General features: G+C 34.2%; 1 protein-coding gene across 5 annotated transcripts in view; it reads left to right on the top strand.

Moving 5' to 3' along the window:
- The window catches only part of LOC145254829 (RAB6-interacting golgin-like), a 73,137-nt gene that overhangs the window by 41,703 nt on the left and 9,339 nt on the right, over positions 1-22,095 (top strand). Inside the window, exons 2-3 of one of the 5 annotated variants that reach the window (XM_080113661.1) lie at positions 192-221; positions 18,773-19,172. In XM_080113661.1, coding sequence (XP_079969787.1) covers positions 192-221; positions 18,773-19,172 — 430 coding nt within the window. Of the gene's footprint in view, positions 1-191; positions 222-15,560; positions 15,712-15,792; positions 15,909-17,552; positions 17,645-18,772; positions 19,173-22,095 lie in introns of those variants that run through there. The other 4 variants (XM_080113664.1, XM_080113665.1, XM_080113663.1 and 1 more) reach the window with 4 other exon arrangements.

The following is a 22,095-nucleotide window of genomic DNA, read 5'->3' as shown; positions in this document are numbered from 1 at the left end:
ACCTCCTTTTAGACACTGCATTCAAAATGGCGACAAGTGCTTACCCAGAATTCCCCCTTAGATTAAGCTTTTCTTTTAAATCTGTGTACTGATGATGGAAAGAAAATATTATGCATCAGAAATCATGAAGTAGTTTTAAATTTTATGGCTAAAAAGTATGAAACTGAAGTTTTTTTTTTTTTCTTTTACAGAGAATTTACAAAGCATACAGTATCCTCCTCGTAAGTACAAATAAATTTATAAAAATTTGTTTCTATAATTTAGCACTTCATGTTTATTACTTCATCTTTAATACAGCAGGATAACCTATTCTGACTCTTAATTCTGTTATCTGCATTGTTGGTTTTGGCACCTTTACGTCTGATTTTCATTTGTCTGCTTTTCTGAATGCTTAATTCCCTCTGGTAACAAAATGGGGAGAATGGTTGGTATTAAGGATAGGGAAGCTTCCAGTAAGAACTGGTTTATGGTAAACGGCTCCTAAGATTACTCAGCAGCTTGGAATTTTATAAACATATGCTTGGAATTATGTCTATTGCATGTTCTAAAATGCAGCCACCAGCAGCATTTGCTTTGTTGAATAAAAGTAGACTTCATAGGAATCTGTACTGGCTTTTTTTTTTTTTTTTTTTTTTTTTTTTTTTTTTCTGAATGACTTTTATAACAAAGATTTGAGAAGCCGGGTGTTGACAGGTACTTCTCAACTAGTCTATTAAGGTTAATAAAAGCCATTTCATTTACATAAATTGAAAGATTCTGTCAACTAACTCTCAGACCTCAGAACCAGTGTTTTTCTTAGAAAGTCGCCCATCTTTTATTTGGGCGTATTTTTTATTTATTTTAAAAACAGTTATCTGCGGACACGCGTGTTTCGGAGCCCTACTCATCAGTATAACTTGAATTCGAACCTTGGACCTTATGTACTTCAGTCCAGTGCCCTAATCCATTCCGCTATGTTGCCATAGACGATTTACTGCTTCGTTTGTGTGTGTGATTGCTAGGGACTTATTAAGGTTATTTATTTTTTATAACTGTTTGTAATGAACAATGTGAACTTCATAAATTAAAAATGAAAAATTTGTAACAAATTTAAATCTAGTTAAATATAAAGGTTTAATGATTTTATTTACTTAATAATTGTGTAATAACGTTAAATGCAACATGCTAATCAAATTGTACAGTATGTGAGGGGTTGGTGAAAATTCTTTGATGCAAACTTGAAATTTAAATAGTCAATTTGAAATCACTTGGTTGGGTCTATTTTGTATATGACTCTCCATATAATTATGTATATTTCCCTGGTATTCATGTAAAATTAAGTAACATTATTTTGACCTCATCCAAACTCGATAGAATTAAAAAGTATTAGTATCTAAGCTGTGGCTCAATTCCCTCTCTATTTGAAATATCCACATCAATAACTTTACTAGTGATTTTTTTTTTTTTTTTTTACATTTGAAGAATTTTCACCCCCCCCCACATATATATATATATATATATATATATATATATATTTGTAGTCATCGACATAGTCCTGTTTCGTTGTATCCCAACTCATCAGTGCTGCTAGACTAGCACCTCTCCCAAGCCGAGGATTGAACCTAGAACCCTCACGTAGACAGTCAGTTCTACAGATCGACCCACAGGAGCGGCGCCCATAAATTCTCGCCAAATGTCTATTTATACAAACATTCATCCACCACTTTTACAGTGCTCTAATCGCTTGTTTATAAACAAACAGTGAGCGTCGCATTTTTCAGCCAATTTAGTGGGTGAGATTATTTACAACAGTGCTCTACCCAATGTGTGTGTGGGTTGATGAAAGAATGTATATAATAGATCTATTGATATCGTTTAAGCACACAATTTCAGATGACATTTACTTCAGCTTAGTCTAAAATATCACATGATCTAAAGTTTTACAAACCAAAAGTTTGGTACTGATCAAATACACTAATTATCATAAATTTTTGTTAATAAAATAAAACTAAAAATGTCTTAGAATATATTAAATCTCAGTTAAGATTTTCTACTAATATGATGTATACAAGTGATATGCAAGGGGCAACAGCTGTTGAATTTGAATGTATCAAAAACCTGTTGCAATATTTGTATTATAGACTGCAGTTGCTATCCATTTAAATGTAACAAAAATATAAGGTTATCTGACCTTTATTGGGTAGGTTTCTACTAGTATTTTTAATGCTCTTTTTTTCTTTTTTTTTCTTGCTTAACCATCGACACTAGTTTTTCAAACTGAATAAATGCTTTAAAAGTTAAAACCCTAAAAATTCTAGCAGCCAGGTAGAATAGTAACTTTTCGGTTAAATTTATTCGTTATGTATGCGTTTGTTGCCCACTTTATTTTGTCTATAGTAAAAAAAAAACAAAAAAAAAAAAACTCTTGTTTTCAACCTTGAGTAGTAACATGACCCCATTTAGGTAGCTTGTCTGATGGTGGGGTCGGCTGATGAAAATGGGCTTGATAAGTATTATGACAGGGAAAGATTTTATTAGTCGCTTAAGCAGTTGGAATTGAAAATGAATTATGTTTTAATACGTTTTTAACGGGTGAAGCTAGTTGAAAAGATGACCCTTAAATTATGTGGTGTGACAGCCGTTAGAGGATATAAAATATAGTTCAACTAACTGAACCCATATAAATTACAGTAGTGGAAATTAATATACTAAAGCCAGTTCAGTGAACCGTATATTTGTGACAATGTGTTCAAAGCATACTAGAGGTTTAACTTAACCAAGAACCATTTGCTGGGGGGGGGGGGGTATATTTCCTTTTATGGATTTTTTTTTTTTTTTTTTTTTTTATGAAAGTTATTTGCTTCCCATAACAAGGGTTGTTTGACACGAGGTCTGTTTTTAATGTGTAATTGTAATGAATATTTGGATCAAACTCCCTTAAAAAGTTAATCCTGATTTAAACAAATTTCCTCAGTTTAGGATTCTTCTATTGACCAAGAAGAAAAAGGATGAAATGTAATATTGAAACGTACTATGCTATTTATTCTTAGTAACAAGTTTCCTTAGCATTTTCACTAACTTGCATGTGTAGATGTCTAAAAAAAGTGATGGAATAAACACGAAGATGAACTAATAATACAGCATTGGTTTTAGTAATTCTTCCTTAAGTATTAAGGTATTGTTTAAGTAGATGTTCTTCCCAACGTTCAGGTTATGACCTTGACCTACAAGATTTATATACATTTAAAAAATATTTTCGTTTAAACAAAAGGGTTTATTTGAATTAAATTGATGATAGAAATAACGAAATTACAGTAATCTGGTAAGTTCTAATTTGATATAATGGGTCAATCAGATCAGTTTGAAGATACTGGCTTCCTGACCTAAAGACACCGAACATTCTTTTCCTTTCTCTTTGCCTGACTCGATCATGTTCTCCAAAGCTAAAAACAATTTTCCTCTAAAAAAAACAACAAATTTAACGATATTAAGGACTTAATGCATAAAATCACTTACCAAAATTACTAGATTCGGCATCAAATAGCTCAATGGGCTTATATGCAACAAAAGGGAACCAAACTTTGATATGGCAATGTTTATTTCTAGTAGCTTCTTTTAAGGAACTGCTGGCTGCTTGTGGAATTCTTTCAACTTTTTCCTTCTACCTCTGGCCTTGAATTTAAAGACTAAGGCTATAGGTGTCTCCTGTCTTTGATCCTAATCTTTCGTTCTTGTTAGCTCCTTATAAGTTGCTTCACACCTTGTCTGGAGTGAATTCTGTAAAAAAAAAAAATATATATATACAAAGACAATTGGAAGAATGTTTTAAATCCACAGAAGTAATGCTGTCTTCTAGGCACCGCCAAAAATGGCCGCAAAATCAAGTTGTTGTTGTTTTTTAAAACTAAATTACATTTATTAAAATCCATTATTTCTGAGTAACTTTTTTTTTCCAGAAAGATAAAACCCTGAATTTTATCATATAGAAAACAGAATAATGTAAAACTTTTTCTACTATTTTTAATTCAATTTTAAATGTTAAATTTTCCCAAAAAGTTAACAATTGTTATTTTTTGTCTTGCACAAAAAACGTACTTAAATATTTAAAAAAAAGGGTTTTTGAAATAATTTATTTATTCATTTATTGTCTAAGATTTAGGATGATTTTCTAAGAGAATATGCAAAAATATTATAATATAAGTACCTGAATTTCAAATAATTCCACTTATTCATATATGTAACCAGATATTTCGCGTCGCGGAAGAGTTCAGATCGACTCTGTTTACGTTTTCTTTCGATGAGACGAAAACTATGGAAGACTAAACAGGCCAAAAAAACTTATTTTTCAGTGACGAAAATTTCAATGTATTATTAAGCTGAGGCTGGCCAGTACCAGATGGGTGACCATTTGTATGAGTTTGGTTTTTAATGTGTATGTGTGTGGGGGCCAGGCTCCCCAAAAGGGGGGAGGGGGCAATTTAAAGCAGAATAAAAAAAAAATTATTTCAGCGCGTTTGGTCCACCGTAGTCGAAAGGCGGCAAACGTTTTCAAACGAGATCGAAAAAAATGATGCTATTTTTAACACAAAGGGCACAATATTTATCGAATTTTTTTTTTTTGTATCGATTATTCAAAGCATGCTCTGTTTAATAATGGTCATGCATTATTCGGCTCGCTAAAAAAAAATTGTTAATTTATTTATCAAAAATTTTAAAATGGCTTTTTTCGTATAAATATAAAAAAAATTTTTTTTGTTTTGCTTAACTTAAATTAATTATTTTATTTAACATATTCACCGAATTTCACACTTCAAAACTCAAAAGCGGAATAATTAAACACAATCGAAGTTCTGATATTCAGACGTCAAAATAAGGTATGCAAACAATTTTTTTTTTTTTTTTTTTTTTTTAATCTATAATTCTGTCCCTTACAACAACACAATATGTTTTGTTCAGTTTCAGATGATTATTTTAAGCATATTTGTTCCCACTTCAAAACAAGGGGGGGTTTTGTAAGCAAAAAAATATATATATATATAAATATCGTTTATGAAAAATAAGTACACTGTTATAAAGTTCATTCTTCTCCTAATAATCGCTGAAAATTTCGTATTGATCGGATAATTACCTGATTTTTGGTAGATTTTTAAAAAGACGGTCCGTCAAAAAGTACTGACCTGCCCCCCCAGTTTTGGCGGTGCCTACTGTCTTCAGTGTTTGACCTACATTTAAGTCTCCCCCCCCCCCACTCCCACCTCGCTTCAGAATTTTTAATTCATCTTTAATACTGACACAAGTTGACCTTGAATCTGATTTCATTTTTTTTTTTTTTTTTTTTTTTTTTTTTCCTCACCTCTTGGGAATTGTTACTCTGAGAGTGGTAATAACCACTTTTAATTCTCAGTGAGTTTTGCTTTGTTTTTCAAGAAACCAGTTTTTGCTGATTTCTAACTACACAAGTAGAGAAGTGATTCTTGAATTGTATTTGGTATCCACTATTAGGTGGGAGTAACTTATTTTTAATTTTATTTATTTTGCAAAACTCAATTTATCTATTAAAAATAAAAAAATTCTTCTTACTGGTAATTTTAACATCTTTTTGCTATATGGAACCCCTATCACCGCATAGATTTTACATCCATACATCACACTCTAGACATACTTGGTAAATTCTTCCTTTGGTCGACTGTGGTAATGCTCTTCTGGTTACTAATGGTAAATCTAGTGAATATTATTCACTATTAATTCTTCCAATCGCACCTCCACCGGTATTCTATACTTTGTTACATTACATACTTGTTACAATTGATGAAAAACAAAAATTAAAAAAAAATTGAGGCTTATAGCGTTGTCCATCTCTAGGTTTACGGCCTTGCACCTCAACTCTTTGGATGAGATTATCCCAAATAGTCATTTTGGTGATAGTTATGTTTCAAGTCTTTAGGATATTAAAAGATCAACTAGAATAACTCTTAATCCTTAGGTTTGGAATCCTTATTCCAATTTTGATTGAAATCTTTTACATTATTTTGATTCTAGAAAATGTTTAAAAAGTTAAAGCTTAGTTTTTCCTTGAAATTCAAAGATCGTAATTAGTGTCTTTGATCTCTGGATCAAATGTAATGAAGATCTGAAATGTTTGAATTTGTAAATAGGATGTACACAAAATATAACAATCCTCCATTAAAAAACAAAACACTTAAAAAATATTCTGAAGAAACTAAAATTTATTGGTTTAATATCTATTAAAATTTCACATTATAATCTTACACTTAGCAGTTGTGTTCCAATGATTGTTAATTAAAAATACCTGCTGACAACCACTTTTTTATGGTTGGAATTGATAAATTAATTGAAGAATTGTGATTGATTTTTTTTTTTTTTTTTTTTTTTTTTTTTTTTTTTTTTTTGGGGGGGGGTTGTAGGAGGAAAGTCTGACATGGTAATGGATGTGGTGGGGGGGTGGGATATGAAGAATAGATGAAGAAAATGTGTTGTAAATCTAACCATTCCAGTGTTAAAAGGGCAAATCCTCAAAAATTAGAAACGGTAAACGTGACAAGAATTTAGAACGATAATGTATTATCAAAAATTATGAATTGGTAGGAGGGGGGGCAAGTCACCCCCACCCCCATGTCTGTGCATTGAGTCTCAAAGACATTGAACTGGACTAAGATTCTACTCTGCTGCCTCACTGGACTTCACATCGCTGAGACTGACCTATCAAAATATCAAGTTGAGACTTGTAAAGTATCAGTGTAATTTTTTTTTTTCTTCAAATTTTTACGTTATCTAAAGACCAGTCAAACTAAATATGCAGATTATAAAACGGTTTTGAAATTTTAGAAATGAAACTCTAAGCTTTGAATCACTTGGTAGTTATTTTAAACATGGATAAAGCTAAAGGAGTGCTTGTTTGCTTGCATGTGCCTTTTGTAATTAGTTTTGTTACTATTTCATCAATTCAGATTACAGGGGAGAGATGCCATAATCATTACGCAGGTTTGAAAAGGCCTTGAATTGACTTTCACTTTGAAAAAGCCTTGGAAATAGAAGTGTCTCGAAAAGGGCTTGAAAATTGTGTCCTTTATGTCCAGTAAAAATTTGTGTCTGAATATTAAAGATAAAATCAAAATACTATTAAAATCAATTTTAATTAAAAATAAAATTGAAACGCTGCAACCTACATCTCACAAGAGATGTTGTGAGTTTGTCTCTGCTTTATCGTTATTTTCATGGAAAGTGTTTGACTGAGCTTCAATCTATGGTTCCCCCTCGCCAAACTTTCACAAAAAACACTAGACTAGCTGAAAACATTATCAATAATTTTCCCCACTCTTTATCTATGCCTAAACATAGATTCCATGATCAAAGCTTCTTAGAACTGCACGCCTGTGGAATTCTTCCGTTTTCCAGCTGTCTATAATATGGTTGTCTTCAAGTCCAACGTGAACAAGTTTCTGATGAGCTGTTCCACTTAAGTTAACAAATTTACCAAACTTTCATTACTATCGATTGCTATATTGTCCTTTTGACTACTCTACCCTATCCTTGAGTGGCCTATGTAAAAAAAAAAAAAAAAAAAAAAAAAAAAAAATCTGAAATTGCATCATTATTTCTGGTAATGTGAGATATGTTCCGTTATCACCTGATGTTATCCATATACTTTACAAATGAGAAAATTTTTTTAATATAAACTAAAGTATTTTTTGGTTTATTGTAGAAAATTTGGAGTTTTCTCTCTCTCTCTCGTTTGCTTCACCGCTGCTGACGTTGGTCATGTGATTAATTTCTGCCTGTTGCTTGATCTGCACATTCCACATTTTGATAAAATTCAAGCTGAAGTTGGCAGTTTGAACTTAGCACATCTGAGAGACGCTCAAGGGTACAAAAATAAGAATTGTCCCAGTCGTGAAGGATTTCTCCTCCACCGAAAGAGAACAAGAAATGGAAGTGCGGCATCCGAAGAACACATGCTGCACTTTGATCCTGACCAAAAGGCCAAGAGTAGCGGTGAGCCCGAACAACGGGCGTGGAAAAAGAAAGGGAAAAAAGGCAGCTGTAAACGACGAAAGGAAGAGAAAGAAAGACAGAAAAAAGATAAGATCATAGCTTATGGTGGGAGAACGTGATGACGATAAATTGGCCATGACAGCCCGTGGGTGGCGAGGATACCAATGAAATTCCGATGTACAAAGCGAACAGTGTCGACGAACAGCTGGGCGATAAGTGACCCTATTGAAAAGACACGTGGCCTTTGTGGAATCGGATTCAGCTGTTTTTATGTTCTCTCAAAAATAATTAAGTATGACAATTCTGGTTTTACGACCTGTCAAGTTCTATTAGGCTGCATCGGTCGAAATTGAGAACGCCCGAATGCCAACAGAGGAAGAAAGACAGCTCCTTTTTTGGGTATAGGCCGCCTGGCGAAGATTTGACGGACAGCGATCCCTTGGTTCTGATTGGCCAGCGACCTGAAACGGGAAGAGACCCCGTCCACGCCCCCACAATATAAGCAGCGAGCCTTGAGAGATTGACGGTTAGAGAGAGAGAGCTTTGCTTCCTTGGGTCCGACGAACGAAGATTCCCCCATCGATTGACCCTGTCACATAGATAATTGAGTTTTCTGTCGGAGAGAGAAGAGAAAACCTCGCAGTTAACAAGTGGCCAGTCCCTAACTGAAAAGCTGACTGCGATTGTACCCTGATTGAAATACAAAGAAGTTTAAACAAAAGGAACCCCTCTTGACTTGGTCTTTTCAATTGTTTTGCATGACAAGTCTGTTTCAGGAAACCGGCCGTTGACATTCTCGCCGAGGAAACACCAGAACCGACAACCAGGGCCATTCCACCACTGGACGACGCGCGGGTGACGTAAGTGTCACACATCAACACATTTTTAGTGTCATCTTCTGACTAGATAGGATGTTAAAACGTTGATGTGAACGCCTGTAAGTTACCTAGCAAAGTTTATAATGTTGAAGTTACCTGAAGAATTTGTATCTTGCTGAGAAAAATCTACTTCAAGGAAATCCAAGAATTCTGCTGAGGACTTGGCAGTTAAATATCAAAAATACCAGCTTGGAGAAATGTCAAAAGTACCAGCTTGCAAGAGAGACGCATTTGGAAAATATTCTCACTAGGAAAGATTAAATTGGAAATGTCTATCACTATAAATATCTATCTTCTAAGACCAGAAGAAAAAAAATGTCTTGAGCTGCAGTTGTACCAAGTCAAAAAAGATTTCTATTCTGACCGGACTCAAAGAAGGAATGAAGAATTTTTTTTTTTTTTTTTTTTTTTTTTTTTTTTTTTACCCGAACTTCTTGCCTTTTCAGAACATTATTAGTGTTAGGACGAATTAATCTGAATCAGAAAAATTTGTATAGATTTTCCAATGCCAAAACGATTGTCTTTTATTTGGTTTTTGTTTAAAGCAAAATCTTCCATTACTAGTAAATTTTTTTTTTTTTTTTTTTTTTTTTTTATTTTAACCACCAGTAAAGCTAAAATCGACAGATATTCCCTTACAAGTATATTTTTACATTTAGGAAAATATCTGCACAGTTAACATGTATGTTTCTACGGTAATCAGAAAAAAATACAGCTATATAATTTAAATTAAAGATTTATAAGGAATCGGAAAAATATTGAAATCGTCCCATCATTAATTATACAAAGCTTTTTTTGTCGAAGTGATCTTCATTGGAAGTAATGTCAATAATTTCAACATTTCTTTTATATCAAATTGTTTTTAAAACTTTAATTTGAAAATCTGGAAGTTTGAATGATATCCCACTTGGAAGTTCAACTGAAAGTTGACGAAACTGTTGTGCAATCACTAAAAAACGCATTCAACTTGATATCAAGCAACCCCCCTCCCTCTCTAAAGTTAACATAAAAGCTTCAAACAAAAGATAAGGGAGATACAGTTGAGCTGACTTGAACATTTGACCCAAGGGTTACAAATGACATGTCATTTGTATTCATAAATTTTTACTTTTATCCTCCCCAAAAACCAGGCACACATTGCTACTGTAGAATTAGAGGGTCTCTAGTCATGATCCCTAACTAGGGAGTTGAACAGAAATAGGTCTGTTTACATTTAAATTTCTGCATGTTGGTGCAATTGGAAACCGATTTTAAAGTGTAGCAGTTTGAGGGATGCCACTATCAGAAGATTGGTGTTTATATCTCTGCTTCTCCCTCCTTCCCCATAGTGCAAAATGTGACACAAGGGTTAGAAAGTAGGATTGAAGAGTCTGTGCCTCTGAGGAGTACTCTGATCTGCAAAAAATGCTTGGACAGCCCGTCAGCACTCCACTGTAGGGGCACTTTGTGCAATTAGCAGTAACACCTTAACGAGTGAAGGCAGTCTGGGAGGGTGGACCTAGAACTGCATAGAACCAACATCATACCACAATGGACCTTTTTATAGATTTATTTTTTTTGTTTGCATCGTTGATGTTAATCAGCTTTTCTGTGATAGGACAACTAAGTTTTACATAAGTGTTGTAACTACTCTGAATACGAGTAGTATTGTTAAAACTTCCTCACTAGACAACTATTTGCAATTTCACACGAAATCTGTGACATGTAAATTTTTTTTTTTTTTTTTTTTTTTTGAGGAATCCTATAAAGGATTCTAATTTCATTTTAAAAAAGTCTTGTACATTTCTAGTCCCTTTCCTCCTCCTAAATGCCTTTTTCATCTGAATTGTGTTCATTATTGAAAAGGTTGACCTAAACAAGCCTGCATTTGATATATAAACCCAAGAAATAAATCTTTAAACTAATTCAAATTAGAGATTGTGACATTTTTACATTTATAGTTAAAAAAAAAAAAAAAAAAAAAAAAAAAAATTTAACCTTGAGACAGTCTTTTCTCATCAGATCTGGTTTCACTGCAGCAGGAACAAATACAAAATTGTCATGTTAACTAAATACACGTGTGTGTGTGTGTGTGTGTGTGTGTGAGTGAGACAAAAGAATTGACTGCAATAATGACCGTCAGTACATCTAGGACGTGGGCAAGGTCTTTCATTTTGTTTGTTTGAAACAAAAAGAAAAATTCACTTGAAATAAACTAATAGGTAATCGGTGCGGGGGTGGGAGGAGGTTGTAAGATAATGGAATCTTATTTGTTGGAACTTGAAGTGAACACAACTATAAAAACTATCCTAGGATGTAAACCCATGCATTTAGAACTTAAGTGTAGATATTGTCATGATCTGGAAGAGGCTAAGGCCAGGAGCAATTGTCTCCCTGTACGGAATCTGTTTGTTTACTGTTCACACTCAACCATGCATTGCTCAAATGAGTAGCAAGAATGACAGAAACATGTAAATGGGATTTTATAACTATAAAGGATTTGTTTGGTTTGTTTCAATGAAACAAACTCTAGGGGCCAAGGGGAAGTTCAATATAATACATTCATGATGAATATGTGAACACTGGGGGGGGGGGGGCTAACCTGAATGGCACCCTTTGCAAAAATTCGGGGGGGGGGGGTATGTATTCACTGTGGCCGGTTGTTTAAAATGTTTTTCAAGTTCAAATGTTGACATCTACTTTTGTCATTGGTACACACGCACATATATTTAAATATTTATTTATATATAAATAAATATTTATATAAATATTTAACACTGACAAATCAGTTTTTTGATTTAAAAAAAAAAAAAAAAAAAAAAAAAAAGTTTACTGGTGTTCTGACCGTTCTGAAAGGTGTGCAAGGTTAGGTGGTTGTCGGGCAGTGAAGAAATGGTGACGAGCCTGGCTCTTTCTCTGACCGACTTTTTTGTGACCATTTTTATTTATATAAATATTCTTTTCCTAATGGAATGTGTAATATTTCCTTTGTTTGAATCCTTTGATCGATAGCCTCTCACATTTCTGGATCAAATTATGTGTTCTGTTAGACGATGGTGGAAAATCCCACATTCTTCACATGGGAATCCCTTTGCGTGTGTGTAACCCATCGAATCTGCGCCCCCCCCCCTTCAACTTCCATCACCACCACCAGGTTGTCTGCTAATATCTAACACAGGACTGAAATTAAAGGAAGATGTATTTAGCTGGGTTAAGAAACAAAAATGATTCTCTTTTTCTTTTCTCTTTTTCAAAGTGTTGGTCCTCACCAAATCCTTGGAAGTTAGAATTGGTCTGTATTGCTTTTTTTTTTTTTTTTTTTTTGGGGGGGGGGGGGGTCATTCCTTTTGTGAATCCCTTGTTCATCGGGCATGAGCTTTGAGTTGGTTTTCGTAATTGTTAGTGGAAATTTGGTAAATTGGATTATTTAAGGGGACGACTCATAAAGAACTTGCTTATGTTGGATTGAAGACTAGCATATTTTAGTCGGTTGTGAAAGCAGGAAAATAGTTTTACAGGTATGCAGTTCTAAAAAAAGCTTTGTTCATGGAATCTGTTTAGGTTTAGGCACAGATAAGGAGGGGAGGAAATTGATAGTGGTTTCAATTGGATGGGGTTTTCATGGAAGGCGTGTAAAGGGGGACCATAGTTTGGAGCTCAGACGAACACTTGCCATGAAAATAGCGATAAAGTAAACAGGCTTGCAACGTCTCTTTTGTAGTGGAAAGAGGTTGCTGGAAAAAAAAGTCATCCCCCACTAAGCTAAGAAGTTTACTTTGAACTCTGTCAAAGCAAGATAAGGTGCTTCTAGTAGCTCCTGCCCATATGTGACAACAGTACTCCATCTTTGGATGTACTTGGCTCTTATACAGGTAGAAAATTGCATTGGCAGTGAGACATCTACTGGAGTGGTAGAACGATCCCACCATTTTTCCAGCAGCCTTGGCAATGGATTTGATGTGTTTTCAGATCAGGAGTAAAGATCAGATCCAGAAGCTTGTCAAAATGGAGCTTCCCCAAGACGAGAGCCATTCACTTCAATTTGATGCCAGTCAAGGATCAGCATTGATGCTGTGAAGATGGAACCTTTTGTTTTTAGATGCATTAAAAATAACTAGCCATTCCCCCCCCCCTTTGTACCACATGCTCAAGACAAGAGAATCAGAACTTGGTCGTTTATGGCCTTTGAAGTGTTGCTATCTGGTAGTGTTGTCAGCATAAATTTTTACAAATGATCTGAGGATGTGATATAGATCATTGTAGATCAGGAAAAGTTAGGCCCAGGCTGCCCCCCCCCCTGAGGGACTCCAGCATTAATACAGGGAGTTTGATTTCTACCTATCAGAAATGATTTAATAATTGAAGACCTTTCCAGCTATACCATAGCTGGAGATTTTTTGGAGTATAACGTGATGCTATATCCTATCAAAGGCCTGATATGTCAAGAGCAATTGCCCTAGAAAGGAAGCCTTTGTCAAGAGATTCACTAATCATGATAACTATAACCACATATGCTGTAGATCTAGCAGAATGGAAACCATATTGCATGTCACCAAGGTGATTTTTTTTTTTTTTTTTTCTGAGATTGGTGAGTAATAAATTCCAACAAACGGCAACTTCATAGTTCATTACTGTAACCTAGACCCTAACAGTGTTCAATAGTATCTACCTTGGCTTAATCACAATATAGGAAACTTGGAAATGGGGGGTCACCTCTTTTTGGCCATCTTTACATGAATGACTTGGGCACATGGTCTGTGAATTGATATGCCGTGGATTCCCAATATTGCCTAAATGAATCAGATTTCATGCGTTTGCTGTGAGCTTGTGGAATTTACAAATTTAAACAAGTGCAGATAGTTGCATCTAGAACAATTTTACTGATTGCTCACTTCCTTGTCGACGTTAATGCCTGAGCTATGAAGAAATGTTTGCCACAAAACTAAATTAAAACAAACCAGTAATTATTATGCCATACATGCATATTCATAATGCCACTGTCCAACCTTCATCTAACAAATTCTGTTTTTGCAATTTTCACTTTTGCAGTTTTTCTCTGGTTAAACCCAAAGTTTTGCATGGGTTTGAATACCCTATACATGGAGGTTCATGTCTGCAGACCAAAAAACTTGATAGTTTAGTAGGCAAAATTTTTTAAACAAATATACGCATACAGTCTTGTGCTTACTATAAGCTTTTTATGCAAATGTTTCGCAAGTATAAATCATGTAGAATATCTGCATGAATATAATTACACGTAATAGTTAACTAAAGATGATCATCCCATAAGAAAACCGAAAAACCTAGTAGGGAATTAAAATGAATGTTTAAAAGAATATACAACTTAGCTAGATCTTTTACAGATGAATGCAATTGCACAACCCATGTAAGCACAAAAAAAAAAAAAAAAATATATAGTAAATAATAATCTTGCATATTTTACCATCACCTCGCACCGATTTATTCCACTTTTTGCTTTACAATCTCCAATTCAAACTAGCTAACTTAATTGCTACATACTGACATAGGGTTCCTGCTATGTAACAATTTGACCAGGGTGAATGCTGTTGCAACAATAACTATTTTGTGTATGCATATTTTTTTTTTTTTTTTTTTTTTTTTTTTTTTATTAAACATAGAATAGTTAACACTTGATAACTCGTAAACAAGAAAAAAATTATAATGTATGTCAAATGCATTAGAATGAAATTCTCTAACTAGCTGACTTTTACTTTTACAACGCTTTATTTCACGCTTTATTTTCTATTAAATCTGTCTTCTCAGCACTGGACGTTTAATGCCTGCAAAGATATGTCAGCATATTGTGGCCACCATTAAAAGTCGATTGTCAAAAATCAACTTTATTGTAGAAAATGTGATAAAGTGTTTGGGTTCTTTAGACTACGGTTCTTATCTTGAGTGTTATGTTCACATTTTGGTTGATATAACCTCCAACCTTCTTCAGATGTATCTTGTTGGACTCGTCAAACAAATTTTAAGTGACCTTAAACTATATCCGATGGTGAGGCCCCAGCTTGCGGGCTCTGGGGAGTGTGGAGCCACCCTTTAATTGCCATTGCTCCCAGGTCCACTCTGACCCGGAGTGGTAGTACCTGTTAGGGTCCCAACTATGGGTTAAATAGAAACTGACTTGCAAAAAACAAATATATTCTATTAAAAAATTTTTTTTCAAAATCACCGGATTCGGCATTAAGTAACCTGAAAAGGGTTGATATGCCGTAAAACAAAAACAACCAACCAACCAATTGCATGAAGATATTTTTCCTTGTAATGTGAAAGTTGCAAGAGTTTCTATGGAAAAAAAAAAAATGGTTTTGAACTTGGCAAGTCAGTGTTAATCAAGGAATCAATCACCCATTTCTAATAATGATCTATAATTAAGTTCTGCAAAATGACCAATTAATCACGCACATATTTGTGTATAAAAAAATTTAGACTTTCAATTCCATACCGATGCGTATCAAATTGTTCTGCTGGATAATCTTTTGAGACTACATTGAATCTATCGGCTTCAGTTCCTAACACCGACTCTCCAATCTAGTTAGACTACATGATTCAATACTATTAAAAATCTTTGTTTTGCAACTCCCCTCTCCCTGACCGGTCATTAACCTATATTATGATTGCACAAGGTCAACTTTTTATTATTACAACCACTTTTCATTATTGTAAATATTTATCACTCGTTTCAATTTAACTTTGCGTAGCTGGACCAGATAGATACTAAGAAAACTGCATAGCTAAACTAACATGTGGGGGATAGAATAACCTGCTTATGTAATTGGTAATCCCATTCTCCATGTTGGAAGGTCATTAACCTATATTGCTATGCTTGCAAAAGGTGAGCTTTTTATTATTACAGCCACTTTTTATTACTGTAGTTATTTGTCATTTGTTTCAATTTAACTTTTCATATCGTTTCCATTTTTCCCTTAGTATCTATCTGGCCCAGCTATGCAAACAGCATAGCTAAACTAACATGTAGAGGACAGGATCGCCTGCTTATGTAATTGGCAATCCCATCCTCCATGTTGGAAGGTAGGTGAAAGAAGCAAAGGTTGCGTAATGAAGACACGAATTGCACCGATATTTAACAAATGTAGATTTATTTACATTTAATTAAATTAAGTTTAAGTTTGTAGCGAAAGATGAATGAGTAACGTTACTTGCATTTAGACCTCAATATTTTTTTTTTTTTTTTTTTTTTTTTTTTTTTTTTTTTTTTTAGAGTTTGAATGCAGCCTGGCTCTTGCCAGAACTCCCCCCCCCTCCCCCGTTGCCTCTGCATTGTCCTGGTTCAGTGAAAGAGATACAAAACCGGCTGTATCGCCCCCTGGTGGCAAGGCCTGATGTTCCTATTTACAATGCCTCCCCACGGGACAGTTAGACCAGGGTCGTTTTTAATGTGGAGAAAAGGAACAAAAATAAAAAATTGTCTCAGTCGTGAAGGATTTCTCCTCCACTGACAGAACAAGAAATTGAAGTGTGTATCTGAAGAACAGATACTACACTTTGATCTTGACCCGAATGTTACCCGAGTTGAAGAGCGATAATCATGCTTGCCCTAAGGTCCTCTGTCTGCGTGTGGAGTACTAAGCTCCCATACATACCTGACTTTTCCCATCGCAGGGTTCCTAAATCTGATAGACTGGGTCTCTCGTAGAGATGAAAGTTTCTACCCACCACAGTTTTGTTTATAATGAAACCGATTTGTTTTCCTAAAATTGAAAAAAAAAAAATCATGCTTAAATGTTTTATTTTTAATATGGAAAATATGTAGCTGTAAACTTTAGTGCGCAAACTATCAATCTTAAATTCATTGCTTTGGAAGTCTAAATAGGTAAAATCAAAACCCTCATAGCAGGGAGTTATCTCCCCCTTTGCAAAAAGTGAATTTGGTAAAATTTAACCACGTTTCGATTCTATCATTCCCCGTTCCCCTACTCGGGATTTTTGTATTTAAAATTCAATTATCACAAGTTTCAATGTTTCTCTGTTCAGACCACAAATTCCTCAACAAAACGCCATTTTTAAAAAAAACTGCTTAAAATATGAAATAAACCGTTGAGCAGAATTTCCACGTCTTTCTAATGGTTTCTCAACTGCTTCCCTGATGATTAAAACATGGTAGTTTTCAAATCCAATGTAATCAAATGCAGTTTGTACCATTGATAAATATTGGTTTGGTACTCTCATAGTGTTCCTCATCTTTCAGCTGGTAATCATTTCCAACTTATCCTTGAGTGACTATTGGCCTTGATAAGTGGTCACCCACTAGAAAACATTACAAAGTAGCTATAATTTTTTTTTTTTTTTTTTTTTTTTTTTTACGATTTAGTTTAGCTTGGTGCTATGGTTTGTACTGTTTACATTTTTAAACTGGTGAACAAAAGGTTTCATTCTCTAAAAGATAGGCTCTCAAAATCTTTGCCTACATTTACCAAAGTTATAAATATCCTGCTATTTTCATTGTATATTCAGTGATCCGCTTACATTATATATCTTGCTCTCTGTAAGACTTGCTGTCAGTATTAATCGGTAACATTTGTAGTTCTACACTTTGTGTGTATGAGTACTTGATTTTTATGGTTACTGTTGGTGCCTGCTGCTACTAACCATTCTCTACTCTGCAGGAAGTACTAATCCTACAATGTGGGGGTAGGATAGGGATCTCTCTCTCTCTCTCTCTCTTGTTGTTGGCAGAAAAGTATTTTGTAAGGCTTCAACAAATTTTTTTTATCCAAGCAAAATGGACAAAACTTGTAAGACAAAAAGTAGGTTATTATATTTACATAAAATATATATTCAAATATATATTAATATATTTAAATATATATTTAAAAGAAATTCCTTTATCTCATCTTTTTTATATATATATATATATATATATAATTTTTTTTTTTTTTTTTTTTTATATATAACTCTATGGAAGTCTTTCTTCAGCACTCCTGAGTATTAGCCAAGTTTATATTGCAAAGTCTGTTTACTAGTTTTTTTGTTTTTTTTAAACATTCTGTCTATGCATTATTTTTATAGATTTTGATATAGTGAGCTATAAAGGTGATCTTGAAAAAATTTTTTATTCAGACCACAAGCTCTTATTTAGGAGATTAAACACAGGGTTAGGTTTGTGGGTTTAAAATTGTTGCTGCGGGACAATTCGGGCAACAAGTTATGAACAAACCATTTTAAGATAAAAATTAAGATGACTCTTACAAGAGATTAATTAAATGAACAATGTTCAAATACAAGAAGGGATGGTTCATGAGAAGCTAATATTGAATTTGAAGACTTGTACAATTGAAGTCTTGGAAGAAACTAATTTTCAATTTTTTTTTTCATATTTATCTCAATGATATAAAGGGCTTCTGTGAATCTTTGATTATGCCTATGGGACCTTCTAAGTAGGGAGTTGAGCAACAAGATGTTTTGTTTACATTACACTTAAATTTCTGCATGTTAGTATAATCATAAACAAGATACAAGGTAATTCCAAAGTCTAACAGTTCAAGGGAAAACTTTCAGAAGGCTCTCCGGCATCAGATCTCTATAGTGAAGGGGTGGGATTTTGCTGTGTTTTTCACATTGTATTGAAGTATTTTTAAAATGAACACAGCGATGCAACATTGCAGCGATGGGACGGGTTCATGGAAAATTTGTCTGATGTCCGGCACATGGAGAAAGAATGGATTTTTCATTGTAATTGGAAAAGTTCTTGCTGTGGATGTCTTGGATTGGCACTCAGTTGATCACTTTCCATGGAAATAATGATAGACTAGCAATGTCTCTTCTAGGAGAAAGAAGCTGTAAGGAATAGAATTGGAACAGCTTTAACTAGGTCTTGTTTTAATAAATAGGTGTTTGTAGAAAGTGTTCAATGTTATTTCATTTTCTTTGAACAGGTAAACCCTCTGGAGGCACTCCAAAAAAACAGGCAAGCTTTGGTAAACAGAAAGGCAAAAATGCCAACAGAGACCGGTCGTTTAGTCAACAAAAGAAGCGAGTGACCCTTTCTGATGTTGTAGAAGTGATGCCAGTCGATCAGATGCTAAATCCAGACAGCTTGTCAAATGGTGATGCTGGATCTTCATCGCCTGTCACGAACAGTAAAACAAAAGTTAGTCCCACAAAACCCCAAAATCCAAAGACTCCACCTAAATCAGTATTGAAACCGTCAAAACCAATAGAACGGCAAGTTTCACGGACCAATTCCGATTCTCTTGGAAATGAAGGGAAATTATCAGATGTTTCTTTGAACGACGTGGAGTGTTCCAGAGAGTTAAACGAAGAAGAAGCCCTTAAGTAAGTTCTTGCATTGAATTTCACTTCAAATTTAAATTTATCGCTTTTACTTTTAAGATGTATATATTCCAGATAGATATCCAAAACGAATTGAATTTCAATTTTTAATTTTTCTTGCCTGATGAGATCAATAATAATCAAAACATTCACCACATCGTAGCAAGATATGACTGTATTTACATAAAGAATAAAAATATAAAATAAAAAAATAAACTTTCATAAAATCACACAAATGGCTATATTTTCAGATATCTTTATAACAATAATAAACCTGGAATATATTTTGTAGTTTGTCTGTCCGTTCCACTTTGTCAAAAACTACTAGGTCTATTTGGCCGTAATTTTGCATGAACCATCAGAAGGTACGGTATTATGGTATCCGTTTGCACGGTTAGAGAATAATGGGATTAGTATTAATGCAAAAAATGAGCAGAAATTAAACCGTATTAAACCATCAATTTGACATAAAGCACTGTTATAACTTTCGCCTGTTTTAACTAGCTAAACAGTAATAATTACAGAAGTTCACAATGATATTAGTACCATTGCTTTCAAATCTAACAAAGGGACAACAGCATGGAAAATAGTCTGAAGCAACAGATTACAATGAAGGCAGAGGAGAATCCATACAGGGAGATTACATGCTGTTTGTTACTATCATTTTCAAGTCTAACAATGTTCTGTACTCTACTGCTCTCTTATATATGGGTTACGCTTATGTTCAGGGTTCTTATATCTGGGATACATTGTACATTAACACAGGCTCTAATTTGGGACCAGAGAAAATCTTATATCCGTTTTTCTTATATTCGGGGTTTCTTATAGCCGGGTTACACTGTATATATTATACTCTCCTTTTTAAGTTCTTAATCTGTTGGGATTCTCTCCCGCATATCTTACAAATATGTATAATTACAATTTACTGCAATTTATGATATATCTGCTCAGATTTGTATTTAATGTAGGTGTTAAAAAGATCTATAATGTGGAGGATATGTGCGTTTCTCGACATATTTGGTTTAACATTCATTTTTTTTTTATATGCTGTTGTATATATATATTAAACACCTTTTTTAGGAATTTCCTATCTTTGATCAGGTCATTGTTTAAACTATATAACCCAAAATGTGACCAATCTAAAGTTTTTACGACTTTAGTGGGACCATTAAAGATAAACTTGAGAATTAAATGAAAATAATCTACTTGCTGCTTCACTCTACTGTCTTTATTTAAAAAAAAATATTTATTTTTTGATCTGTGCTTCAAAGTTCAGATTTATTAAATCCAGACATGCAAATTGTTCACTTGAATCAGACTTCTACAAAACAACTCGATTTACATAACATGATTTCTTACTTAGAACTGTACACCTGTGGAACTCTGTTCCATTTGCCTGCTTTCCAGCTGACTACAATATGGTCTTAAAGTTCAATGTAAACAAGTTCTTGAGCCGTCCCCTTAAGTAATCCAGTTTGTCCCATTGAATACCGTACACATTAACCTTTTCCTCAAGTTATCTCCAGGCCTTGATAATTAAGTGGTGACACCTTTGTTAAAAAAAAAAACGAAACAAAACCTTATTTTTAATGTCCTCTAGATATCAAAAACCTCTGGTGACACTGGTATTCATAATCAATGATTAAGTGTTTGCATCCTCATGCACAGCCTATGATTTCAACTTTACTCTAATTTTCCAAGTGCACGCCAGGAAATGACTGGCCTTGTTATGGCGGGTGAGGCAAGTCGAAACCACTTCCACTGTTTGATCGATCATGGTTTAGGATCCTCATGTCCGTCACAGGTAACAAGACCATGTCTTTTATCAAGATACCATCTCTAAACTAAAAGGTATTTTACTTTCCATGTATAAAAATCAGACTTTGAAACAAATATCGCCCACACAAGATCCACTCTCTTCTACCACACGTATGCAAATGAGTAAAGTCTATTTCTGTCCAGTCGTACACACAGTCTATTAGCAGGCCTTTTCTGGATGAAAACCAATTAGTTTTCCACGTGTCTGAATACCCTATAAACAAATTTAAAGTCTACATCAAAAAATTTGAGTATATACGTTGATAGTTGCCCTCACATACTCTCATTTTTTTATAGATTAAATATATTTCAGAGATTTTATGAAAACAAATTTTTATATTCATTTCATGGAGTTTACGAATAGTTATCCCGAGTGAACCAAGATGGAATCGAAAATTTCAATGACCTCTTTAGATAGATGTAATTTTTACACTTTTGCATGTTATAGCCAGTGAAATCTTTATCTACGATCGAAACAAGTGTAATGAGCGCGTATGAAAATATCAGCAGCAGTTGAAGGCTAGTGAAGGTATTAGCAGCAGCAGCAGCCGTTTTAACACTATGCAAATTTGCAAACGTGCACGGGCTTGTGTGACAAAAAAAACAGCATGTGGTTGGTGAGAAAAAAGTGCATGCTAAGAGAGCTAGATGTGTAGCCCTGTGGTGGCAGTGAGACTTAACCCCGCCGTCTCAACACCAGCTTTTGTTAATCTCATGCCAGACTAAAGGTTTGAGATTAACAGTAATAAATGCCTTTTGCTAAAATAGGAACTCCCCACTCAAGTTGGGTTTATTTACTTTTGGTTTGTTCCTTTACGATGGTATCAGACGGCATGGGGGTTCAAAAGATGTTTGAACTGTAACAAACATGGTTCAAGCATAGAGCCATGTTACACAGTAGTTCAAAATAGACTTCATTCTACATGTTACACGCCTACTACATGTTACACGCCTACTACATGTTACACGCCTACTACATGTTACACGCCTACTACATGTTACACGCCTACTACATGTTACACGCCTACTACATGTTACACGCCTACTACATGTTACACGCCTACTACATGTTACACGCCTTCTACATGTTACACAATAGTTCAAAATA

This window comes from Euprymna scolopes, chromosome 30 (genome assembly GCF_053919585.1).
Source record: "Euprymna scolopes isolate OS-2025 chromosome 30, ASM5391958v1, whole genome shotgun sequence".
In the NCBI taxonomy this organism is placed as follows: domain Eukaryota; kingdom Metazoa; phylum Mollusca; class Cephalopoda; order Sepiida; family Sepiolidae; genus Euprymna; species Euprymna scolopes.
Note: the sequence above shows the minus strand (reverse complement) of the source record. Positions and strands in the feature narration are given on the sequence as shown.